Source organism: Cynara cardunculus, assembly GCF_001531365.2.
Source record: "Cynara cardunculus var. scolymus isolate 2C chromosome LG 11, CcrdV1, whole genome shotgun sequence".
NCBI lineage: Eukaryota > Viridiplantae > Streptophyta > Magnoliopsida > Asterales > Asteraceae > Cynara > Cynara cardunculus.
The window spans coordinates 14,808,525-14,820,726 of record NC_037538.1 but is presented as its reverse complement, the minus strand read 5'-3'; the positions used below and the strand labels follow the sequence as shown (position 1 = coordinate 14,820,726).

Genomic DNA, 12,202 nt, shown 5'->3' with positions numbered 1-12,202 from the left:
ATGAAAGACATAAATCATGAAGAATTTGACTGATGATTCTTCTATAATCCTCATGACATGGATCTAACGTAATCCATGTTTTCTTTAAACATTACAAAAAAAAAAGATTATGTACGACTCTTATACATTACGATCAAAATTTCATCCTAACCAAAAATCGAACTATAATAGTTCAACTTTCGTCATTTCGAGTGGCAGATGGGCAAAGCAGTCAACCAATCGGTTCTCGGAACAATCCCAGTCCCAACCTTCTAACGTATGTTATTTACTGCAATCAAATAATATTTTATTTATTTGATTATAAATACAAAAAATCCATAATCTTCTAAAACTCGTATTCGAAAACGTAAATATTATGTATACAAAATTATATTTTAAAAGAATGTAAATTCCTACGGCCTTTTAAGCGATGCTCGTTGGATCCGTCCTAACCGGTCTGGACCAATCGGTCCTAACCGGTCCCAAAAGCCCAATCTCCACTAGACTTATTTGGTATTTTTTTTTTTTTTGAAGTATATAATATTTATATACAAAAAATAGAACAAATAAACTCACACACCCTTCTCACCTTTGATAAGGTTTGAACCCTTAACCTCCTAGGAGGCCATTGACTCACATACCGCTTGGCCAATTCGAAATCATAATCAAAAGACCGAACTCATAAGGACATGACCTAAAGAGGAGCGAATGGTTTGTTTGCACAAAATTTTATTGTAAGGACACATAAGTTCGATCACGAGCACGATAACGCGCCTACAGAAGTTCGAATATAATCTCCACTTTCAGTCTTCAACAAGTTCAAATGCACGATAAAATGTTTTAGCATGTTAATTGCAAGTCTGTGCTAGAATCAACGCTAAAAAAATGCCAACTTGAACCATGAAATGCTCGAAAATAATCATCGGAGACCGTACGAATCTCAAACTCTTTGGTGAACGGTCGTACAGCAAGTAAATGTTTTCTTAAATCATCCAAGGCCGAGTTCTGAAACACGGATCTATGTTGCTCGTATTTCTCGAAACTGTTGCCAAGCAACACGATTTGGTTCAACATATCACATCTCCAGTTGGTTTTTAGGAGATTCTCATATAGCTCGGCTTCACAATGTGGCATGAAAAAAAGAATGGGGTTCACCGCTTGTCTCTTGCCTTGCTCGTTAACGGAAAGAACACGACACCCGAATTCCTCCAAGACCTTCGATTCTGTTAAAGAAATAATTGGATCAAACACTTCCATATCTCCGATCCAATCAAGTTTTCTTTTCATCAAGATTGCAAGACTAAGCTGCAATCGAGGTGATTCAAATGATTCGATGCTACCAATTCCGTATATGACCATTTTTAACTTATGTTCTGATCGTGTAATCTTATGGAAACACTCTGAAGCTTCCGGAGTATGGATTTGATCCAAAAACGCACAAAAGAATGGAGATTTCTCGAGTTTCTCGATAGAGATTTGCATCTTTTGCATCAATTGCAGTTCTTTTTCTGGGGTTGTTTCGAGATCGGTAGGAGCCCAGTGTGTTTGTAATTCTTGTTGTTTTGCAGGTTTAATTTTGGGAAATTTTCTTCTCTGATTGCTGCGTCGTGGCAAAACGATTGTCCACTCGTCTTCGACTAATTTAGGCTGTTCACAGTTCAAGGTTTCTGCAGAAGCTGCCATTGTGATGCATATAATATGCTGATATAACCAAACAGTTGTAAACTAACCTTTTGATCAAGAAGATTCGAAAAATAATCTGTCTGCAATGTTCGATCACACCGTGGTCAACATCATTTATGATTTCTGGTTTTTAGCTGCAATATATGGGAAATATATAAGAGCTTTTGCAATTGGTATATAAGGTTGTGTTTGGTACGTGGAAGAGTACGGGACAGGACTATATAAAAACTTGTTATACTAAGTGGACAGGACAAGACTGAAGTGGAACAAAATTGTTTTTTTCTGTCCTCACAAAAGATAGGTGGAGCAAAAATAAAGATGGGACAAGATTGATAAATTACTGAACTGCACATGTTAATTTAAGACCCTAAAACCTTTCAGCATTCTTTCACATGCCTACCTCACTCTTGCCCGTCCGGTCCTATTCATGTACCAATAATGGCCGATGCAGAATTATCTATAAGTTGCCAATGGAATATATAATTGCTTTTACAATTATTATATATATATATATATATATATATTTGGTTTACAACAAGATCCCATTCATGTTTCTGCTAGACCTCAAAAATCCAATAACAGAAGTCTTTTTAATTCTAGATAGAAATTGAGTTTGTAATTCTTCACACAGATTATCCACAGCCCATGGACTTTGCTCTAAATAATCATGGAAAAGTGGATTTTTATTATCAATCCAACAGATAATTAGAAAATGTACACAACTCATAGTAGTTTGTTACATCAACAAATACATATATATAACCAAGTGGCATACAGGGCCAGTTTTCTTCTGGAAGGCCATATTATTAAAACAGGAAAAAGAAACCAGGGAGTACACAAAACAACAACGCAAGAAGGCAAAAATCTGCAAGGAGCAGAACACCAAACAAGACAAAGCAGCTCAAAACAGAGGAAACAGACCCTAGGAACCAAAACGACCCGAAACAAGGGGAAAACCATATCAAAAGCCAGAATAAAACAGCCTTTATCTATGTCAATATGAGCCACTCCAACCACGAAGGCTTCCTGCTCTTAGCCCGGTTGGAGATCTAAAGAAAGGAGGTCGTATGGATTTTGAAGATCATCTCCCTTATATCGATCCTAGCGTCCCTTTCAAAAACCAAAAAGTTGAACGACAAGATCAATCGGTGCAAGGACTAATTTCTCAAAGAGAGATAGAGAGACGTGTATGAAAAAAATTGGGGTCTAAGATAAGAAGGGGTAGGTATATAAGCAAAAATGAAATTGAAGTTTTATAAAAATGATTGCTAAATACAATTTCTTTTCATAACATTCAATAGCAGTGATCAAAGTAGAACGAAAAATAAGAAGTGAGTGGCCATTTTACAGATTTGTGAACCTGAGGGCTGAATAATTATGGTTTTGGTGAAAGGTTGATGTCATTTGGATATTCTTTTCATTATTTTAAATTAATAAGAAAGACGTCATGCTTGTAATATTAGGAAAATGGTGGTTTTCAAATGTTGCAGTCATAACAATCAATTTGTTACCCACTCAATTCCATCTTCCAATTTTCTTGCCATGCTTAGCAGTCACTCATAAGTTAAAAGCTTCAATCAAATTAAAACTCAATGCCATGTAGTCAAAATTAATGGAAATTCAAAGCTTGTCTGAGCATGGTGACAATACCATCAGTTGTATTATTTAGAATATGACATGTCTTGCTTTGGGGTGATGTCCAACTACTTCTATCACATGATGCTCTAATCCATTTGTTGATGAAAGGATATTATGTGTGGACATATTGGTGTTTGTTTTTGTTCAAGTACATTTAATCCATTTTGACATTTTTGAAATGAATCTCGAAATTCATAATTCACTAGAATATTCATGATTTGCTGTATGAATCAAAATCTGTCAACTATGCCATTAGCAACTAATCCTGCCTCTAAACAAACCATGTGTAATTAAACCATGTGCATGTAAATTCCTAGTGGACACCCACTTACACTCGATAGAATAGAGAACAATCAACAAGCTGTCAATTAGATTGCTTGAGCAAAAAAAACGAGTAATAGACCTGAGTTTTCTAATTAGCATGAATGTCGACAATAAGCATGTGCAGATTCAAGCCCCTCATTGAGTTGGACAAAAGCCATAATTTCCTGTAACAACCTCTCTCAAAGCATCTATCGATACATCTGCTTCCTTACGCTGCAAATGCAACAATTCCATACAGAGTAGGTTGTCATATAGTTATGAATGTTACGGTTGTTAATAACCCACGATCTAACACCCCTTCCTCGGTACAATCCCTAAATACACACTTAATACCATTTTGAGATATGAAGACAGCTTGCATTAAAATTGACGATCTCAAATGCTCAAAAAGGAGTGTCAAATCCATAGTAGAATATAGTCCAGTTCAGGTAGTCCTCTGTGGCTTCAGTGGAATTAGATCAACACGTTCCTATCATACAATGCAAGCTAGACTTGCCATAACATCTTTTCATTATCTTAGATGATACGAACCAATGCATACTTTTAATGACTTCTAAGATGTGATCATGCATATCACCAAAATGTTACATCCCAAGTCCCAACTTACAATACTTAGACCACTATAAAGCACTTAATAATGGAGCTATAATCTAAACAAACAAGTAATACCCAAAGAGAAGCACCGATTGTTTTTACTATATCAAATTGTTTGCCACATACTAATTGTGAATTAACAAGAGAAACAACATATCTATACCATCCGGACACAGAGACATAGAGTCATAGATTAGAGAGAAAAAAGTACAAAATCAATGTAATGATAACACCTTCTAATTCAATTTCAGATTAGAGGGGGAAAACCCGCACACCCACATATAAGAAAACCACCATTTGAAGAAATGATAACACCCAATTCTATTTAGCATATCAGGTCATTCAGGTGTCATCACATGATCTCAAAAGGACGGCATCCACATAGACATAGTCAAGTCAATTTTGGTAAAACAAAGGGGAAACTACGACTTAACCATTTTAATGTTTATCATAGCTTATCATAATAATTTCCATACTTCATAAACAAAGCAATGGCAATTTAAAGAGAAAGGGGGAATCCAGAATTCATACCAGAAAGCAAAACCAGTCAACCAAAAGCTCAAAACTAGTGTCTTCTTTTAGGGGTGATTCATATTTCAGGTAGCCTTAGCCTTTTTTTAACCTGGGTCATGCAATAAAGCACATTATTGTATTGAAGGTTCAACTAATTACTTGATTTCGAAGTATCTAACCTGAGTGAGGGGGGAGTTATGGGAGACAGAAGAACAACAGGGGGTGAGCGGATTAAAGAAGGACATAGGTCCCAGAGTGGCCGAACAACGGTAGCCTGTTCTGGGACTTGGGAAACGAAAATTGATCAGCCGAGAAGTTTATACAATATCTCATTAAGAGTAAATTACAAAAATTGAGTCCCTGTGGTTATATGAAAATTATGGATCAAGTTCCTGAACGAAATACTTTATAATATATCATCATTGTGGTTTCATTTTTGTAACGATTAGATCCTTTAACCTAACACTCTTAATGTTAGCTCTGTTAAATCGGGGGTAAAATTATCTTTTTATTTATTTTTTAACTTTTTTTCTTACAGAAATAACAAAGCAATTTAACACGTGTGTGTGTGTGTATGTATATATATATATATATATATATTATACACACATATACAGAGAGAAACATCCCAAAGAACTTACAACCATCTCCTGCCCCCTCCCCTCCCAAACCAATTCCGACTACCACATTACATAAAAATAACCAAATCAAAATCAATTCATACATCAAAACCAAACTTGATCAAATGTGTTGTGTCCTTGAAGAATGAAAAATCTCTATAGATTAAACCCATAACATTTTGGGGTTGTATTTGTGTTGTTAGTTTCTATATGTCTAGCCCATGCCACCACTAATCTTCATCCTCCAATGTACCCATCAAAATTGAAGATATGTTGGTGGAAAAAGGTTTTGGGTGTGAGAGCTTATGTGGGTGGTGATCAAAAAATAGGTTAATTTCCTAAAAAGCTAAGAAACTGAGTATCTTCTTTTAGATGTGAATGAGTGACTTGCATATTTATGTAACACATCAATCAATACATAAAAGTCTAAGGATTTTTTTGACATTCCAAAGTACATACAAATGAAAAAACAACAGAGCTGTGAACAGGGAAAAGTTAAACGAAGGAAAACAGATAAAAAAATAATAGAAAAAAGCTTAAACATCCAGAGAGAATAGTTCAGGATTAACATAACAGTACTAAAAACAATTCAATCAATTGAACATTAGGAAGGTGAACATTTGCATAAACTAGGATTCCATCAATATACCATACTAAAAAAACTACCAGCAGCAAGAGATATGAGGGTTAACTGGATGCCTGGATCCATAAGATTTATCAGCTTGGAAGATCACATATAGTATCAGTGAGGTGTTTAAAAAAAGACATACATTTTGGGATTTAGAGAATTGAAAACACAGCAACATCCGGACCCAGGATTTTTTTATGTTCTTTGGTTGATTTTGAGGGAATTTTTGAGTTTTTCTTGGTTGATTTCAAGAGATTTTTTAAAAGTGTTTTGGTTGATTTCCAGGAACTTTTTAATGTTAGAGAATTTTTCAGTTTTTTGGTAAAGACTAATATAAAAACTCAAAACAAACAAATAAATCATGTAAACAAATCAATCAAATCATCTAAACATAATTGTAAAACATTATAACTAATCAATTTAGGGCAAAGACTATATATCAAAGTTTAGGGCGAATGACTGATACAAACAAATAAATCATATAACCAAATCAAATGAAATCCTGTAAACATAATTCAGAATTGTATAACATTATAAATTTATAACTAATCAATTTTTAGGGAAATGACTAATATCAAATTTAGGACAAATTCGAATTAGGTTTTGAGACAAAACCTGAATGAGAGATTGAGAGGGTGATTGAGTGAGTGTGAGAAATTGAGAGAGTGAATTACCGGCCGGAGTGAAGTGGACTACTGGAGTGCGTCGGGCCTTTCAGCCCTTTCTAATCGGCGTCTGTGTGATTGCGATTGTGCGAACAGGGGAGCTACCTTCTGTTTCTTTTTATAAAATTGAGAGAGCCGCCGTGTTCTTCCAAGATGAATGAACTGCAAATTTTATAATTTTTGTACATCTTTAACCCTCTAAATTCTCAAATATCTTGGAACACCCCTCAAACTTTAGCGTATGCACCTTTTGTATTCAAAAAACTTTTTTCCTTACAGAATAGGATTGAACAGGTGCACGGACCCCGCTCCCCCTCTACAAGTCCGCCCCTGACAACATCCATAAAAAGCATTAGGAAGCAGATTTTGGTGAATTCATCTCTTGGTGGTGGTGGTGTGATCGAAGAAACTTGAAGAATTTGGTGGCTATGGAGGAGAGAAGATGGCTTGAAGGTATCAAAGGGCCTTTGGCCTAGCGATATCGTAGCTCTTGGCCTTCTAGAAGCTCGGGAGTTCAAACCTCACCATAAATGAGGAGGGTGTGTGAGTTTATTTGTTACATTTGCCGTATATAAATATTATATACTTCAAAAAAAAGATGGCTTGAAAGTGGGGTTGTCAGAGATACAAAGGTAAGGGAAGGAAATGGTGCGGTGGTGAGTGGGAGGAGATGGAGAGGAGGTAGGGGACGACGATGAGTTGTAATCAAAGACATGTATATACAGGGGAAGGATCAAATGTAAACTAAGCCTTCGTACAAATCATAACCGTCGATTTTATTGTTTAATTTAATGAAATTGTTTCATATATTGTTCCTCTTTAAAAAAGTTAAAATCAAATCTTTTGTATGTGAAGTCATTTGGCTCATTATCGGTTGGGGCCTTCCATGAAACGCGATTTTTTGTTATAATTTAGTGTGGGATAATTCCAAACATTGAACCTTGAGGGTCGGCTCAACCGACAAATAAATGAATAAGCTGCCCATAGGTCATCGTTTTGAGTCTCCTCATAGCCACTGGGGATTTTACTGGTTGTGATCTTTAGGGCCCATGGGATGAGTTGAGGTGTGCCCAAGTTGGCCCGGACACCCATGGTTATCGAATAAAACTCCAAACATAGCATTAAAAGTATGAATATATATTTCTACCATGAGCATATGCATACAGAAACTGATTAGTAAATAAGAACGAGGGGATACTAACATATGGAGTTGTCGTTTCAATATATGACTATTATATGCAAACATAAAAAGTCTCTAAATAATTAGCAAAGAGTGTAAGAAAATGAACTTATGTACTTTAAAGTACGCAAAAGTGGGTGGCCTGGCCAAGCATAGTTCATTTCATCATAATGGTCAACTTATAGTATCTAAAGAAGTTATAGCTAAGGCTTAAAGGGCCGTTTACCAAATGTTTATCGGGTAATACTTACTGGAAAGAGTCATCAACTTCACTTACCTTGTCGGGTAACATTCTCGGTTATCAAAATGGATTGTTTGTAAGCGCCTCTTACCCAGTAAGCGCTAACAGGGTAAGAGTCTTTTCCATAGCGGGGTAAGAACCTCAGTTGTTGCCATGCCTCTTACCGAGTAAGATTTTCGGTCCTTACCATGCTCACCTCATAAGATAAGTGACTCGGTAAGCGCTTACCGGGTAAACGGCCCCTAAATGTTGATTCACATTCTCTTTTCCTGCGATAAAATTCTTCTAAGTAGCACTTATGTTTAATATATATAAGTTTTTAGTTTCTATCTTGAAAACTTGCTACTTTTTGCATAGTTGAGCGTAGTTATCATTTTTTCTACAAGAGAAACATATAAACTTACTCAACTTTGTAAAATGGTCTTAATTTATGCAGTGGACAGCAGAGATCCTACAAATAACCCGATACCCGATCGGATTCTTCCCTTCATGGTCCGATCCAACCCGTGCACACCCCTAAGCAAGTGTCTGCGTCTAGCTTGATGGTATTCAAGTTCCTTTCTTTCTCCTCAACCTGATGGTTGTGGGTTAAAGTGTCATGTGGGAATTACTTAACCGTTTCAGACAGAAGAAAAAATGCGGGATTTTTTTTAACTTCTGTACAAGAAGGAAGATGTTTTGGTGGAGCATGTTTAAAACAGCAAGTAGTTTTCACTGACATGATGTGGTCTTGATGATGCAGAATGGCATAAGCTAAGGGAAGAACTTAAACACCCGCAACTTCATCTGACATGCAGTCACTTCTGAAGCGCTGTGAAAATCTTGAGAAGAAAATGCGTTCACTTAAACTTAACCTAGCTTTCATGAATAGGTACTTATACATATTAATAATATTGATACTTGGTTGACACCTCACGGGCTCCGGGATGAATGCAAAATGGTTGGATATTAGTTTACACTACAACAAAATCGACTTTATAAGATACCAAAATGTCTAAATGTCCTAATACACTTCTTTATAGGACCAAACAATTGTGCGTCTTATGTAAAAGTGTTACAATAAATTGATACAACACTGTTGGACGTCCTAACAAGTTTTTTATGACACTTTTGAAACTAAGTGTTCTATTAGCTTTTTTATATGACACTTTTGGGAAGTGTCTTATGAACTCATCTTTGTATGTGATACTTGTTTTTATAAGACACTTATCAAATAATAAGGACTAATTGGACGCTTTACTTCAAGTATCATTGAGAACTTGTTGGGACGCCCAAAAGTGTGCTATCAACTTATTTTAACTTATGTATATAGGACACACAATTGTTTGGTCCTATAAACTTAATTCATATAAGGGAGACTATTAGAACATTTAGACATGTTTGGCATTCTATAAAGCCGATTTTGTTGTAGTATAAAACTGGCCAAAAGAAGTACCGATAAGAAGAAATTAAATTTATTACGAGTGACATTATGTAAAAAAAGCTACATTTCAGGAAGGTTTCTGAACAGACCAAACATATTGAAGAGCTTCAAAAGCAGCATGAAGAGATGAGAGATGAAAAAGAACGCCTTCTAGAAGAAATTGATAGGATCTTATCTGAACCAGATAAGATGTGATTGAACTCTGGTTTTGCTTTTTCTTTTTTCTTCCAGTTTCTCCATATCAAGAAATTGAAGCAAGCACATTCTTTTTATCTGATGTTTGCTATATAGTATCTATGCACATTTTGTATTCACACTTAATATGTCTGATCATATGTGCATATGGCCTAGATTTTGACGCAATTGTTGCACATTATTATTTGATCCTTCTCTTTTCGCTATTGTCAGTTTTGTGTCTAGAAGTGCACGAGCATGCGCATTTTGCTTACTCGGTTGCAAGTTTGTATGCAAGTTACATGGTTATTGTAACATATTTAGATAATTGAATATTACGTGAATACGTTTTCTGAATTGACCATCGAGTTCAGTGATTTGAGATTATTTCGGTCCTTTAGTTTGTCAAAGAAACCTTTGATAGGAATTGAAAGAATTTTGCAGTTTGGAGGTTCAATTGAGCTTCTTAATTGCTGTTTTCTTAGAGGTGGACAACAAATTTGGTTTCTCCATTGACCCAAGTATGGACATGTGGTCCAGCGGCTTTAGCCTAGCTGGTAAGGAGGAGGTGGGTATGTGTGCAAAATGAGCGAAAAATATCGGGAGTAGCACCCACCTACCTGCCATCGGGACACGTGATTAACCTCCTCATGGCCATGATCATGGGACCACATTTGTAAAATAAGCCCATGGAACATGTGATTTACCTCTTCCAAGAATGGTATACCCTTTGTAGAAGTATCAACCTAAGGGGTTGTTTACTTTTATCCTTTTCATTAAGTCTTGTATGAGTTAAGTTGTCTGTCCGGATAAATTTTTCTGTATGAGGGACGGGAGGCTGATGGGCTTGAGGGAGGCAAAGAAAGAGGGTTGGATTAATTATGGGGCATTTTGTGGTGTTAATTTGTTTGAGGTGGCTTAATGGGGACAAGTGAGGGGTCCTGACTTATTTCATATAGCCATTTTTCATTTAATGACTTCACAATTAAGCCATAAAGAAACACTCCTATATGGCTGATCAAATAAGCTGTCCAACCCACTAAGCTGTAAGTAAACAACCCCTTTGTGTATTTTGAATAAGAATATGCCCAAAAAATTTCATGTTATATATATAGTGAAAATACGTGTGGCATCACTTGTGTTCAATTTTAACAAAAACATATAGACCACACATGAGCGGTGGAGATAATACAAAATGATCGGATCTCTTTGGGCCTACTTCTGGATTTCCATATTTAGGCTCGGTCCTCGCTCTCAGATCCGGGACCCCCACCCGATTATTTATTTATTATTATTTTATTGTGTTTAACAAGATATTTTTTCATTCCTCTTTGGGTGATTGTTTAACATTTGGTTTAATGTTTAATAACATTTTTATAATAGTTTTGAGATAACAAGTTTAGTGCTTTTGCATTCAGGGGTGAGCAAAACCTGCCAACCCGGATACCCGACCCAAAAAAGCGTAAAATACCTGATCTCGATACCTGAAACCTATTATTCTTCGCGGGTAAGTAGGATCTTGTTGGGTATCCGGTTTCGGTCCCTGACCCGTCCGACGACCCGACCTCTTATTATATTCCCCCCTTTTCCTATATGTTAAATCATTTTTCTAATTTCCTCCCATTCTCTTAACCTAATTTACCTCGACTCCTCACTCCTCAATCCTTACCACGACTCAACCATTGCTGTCTCATGTTTGTCGAATGACGCACCAGCCACCACCACCACAATCCACCTTCCATGTTTTCACTGTCGTCCACTGTCCATGGCACCATAGTCTTGGAAATACATAGGATCACAGGAAGCTTGAAAACTGAAAAAAGGGGAAAAGAATTACACTAGGCCTCGAACTCGGCCTGACCTGACCCAAAACCCACGGGTTTTGTCTACAAAGTTCGGAGTTCGGGTTCCATTTTTCTCCCCTGAAGCCCGATCGGGTTTGCAGTTTTGGGCCCGATCCTTCCATTGCTCACCCCTATTTGTATTAATTTAACAACTTTAACATATTTTATTTTTCTAATAATACCTTAAAATATTATCTGCAGTGGAATACAAGAATACAAAAATATATAAAAAATAAAAAATGGTCCTTTAATTGCGCTCAAAATAGGTCCAAAATTTACTATCTACCGGGTAACCATTTATATGCCACTACTATCACTTACCTTATCAGGTAATATTTTTGATCATCAAAATGAATTGGTTGTACGCGTCTTTTAGTCGTTAACTGTTTACCGAATAAGAGTTTTCTCCCTCACTTACCAGGTGTGTCAGCATGATTCTCGGTTCTAACTATGCCTCTTATCGAGCAAGATTCTAGGTTCTTGTCATGTTCAACCGAAAGGTAAGTGACAACCAGTAAATGTTTGATAAACAACCCCACAGTTTCGGACGTAATTGATCTCAAGTCTCTGCTCCACCCGTTTCAAAACCAGTCCAAAAAGAAACTTTAGAATTTGTTCTGGACTAATCGTCTAACAACTATTTCATATATAAGCAAAAATATTGCCTGCATATTTATACAACATATGCAAAATATT

The 12,202-nt window shown here is 36.3% G+C and overlaps 1 protein-coding gene across 5 annotated transcripts; it reads right to left on the bottom strand.

Moving 5' to 3' along the window:
* Window positions 1-728: 728 nt before the first annotated feature.
* On the bottom strand, window positions 729-6,759 carry LOC112521324 (protein SENSITIVITY TO RED LIGHT REDUCED 1). Of its 5 annotated transcripts, none has more exons than XM_025130110.1 (4): window positions 6,654-6,751; window positions 4,750-4,840; window positions 3,704-3,837; window positions 762-1,796 (listed from the first exon to the last, which is right to left on the bottom strand). In XM_025130110.1, exon 4 carries the CDS (start codon window positions 1,660-1,662, stop codon window positions 820-822), a length of 843 nt encoding a protein of 280 aa, XP_024985878.1. In that variant the 5' UTR covers window positions 1,663-1,796; window positions 3,704-3,837; window positions 4,750-4,840; window positions 6,654-6,751; the 3' UTR covers window positions 762-819. The 5 variants fall into 5 exon arrangements, with proteins under 5 accessions (XP_024985877.1, XP_024985878.1, XP_024985880.1 ...); XM_025130112.1 differs by lacking the exon at window positions 6,654-6,751 and adding an exon at window positions 4,911-5,191; XM_025130111.1 differs by lacking the exon at window positions 3,704-3,837.
* Between the last annotated feature and the right edge of the window lie 5,443 nt (window positions 6,760-12,202).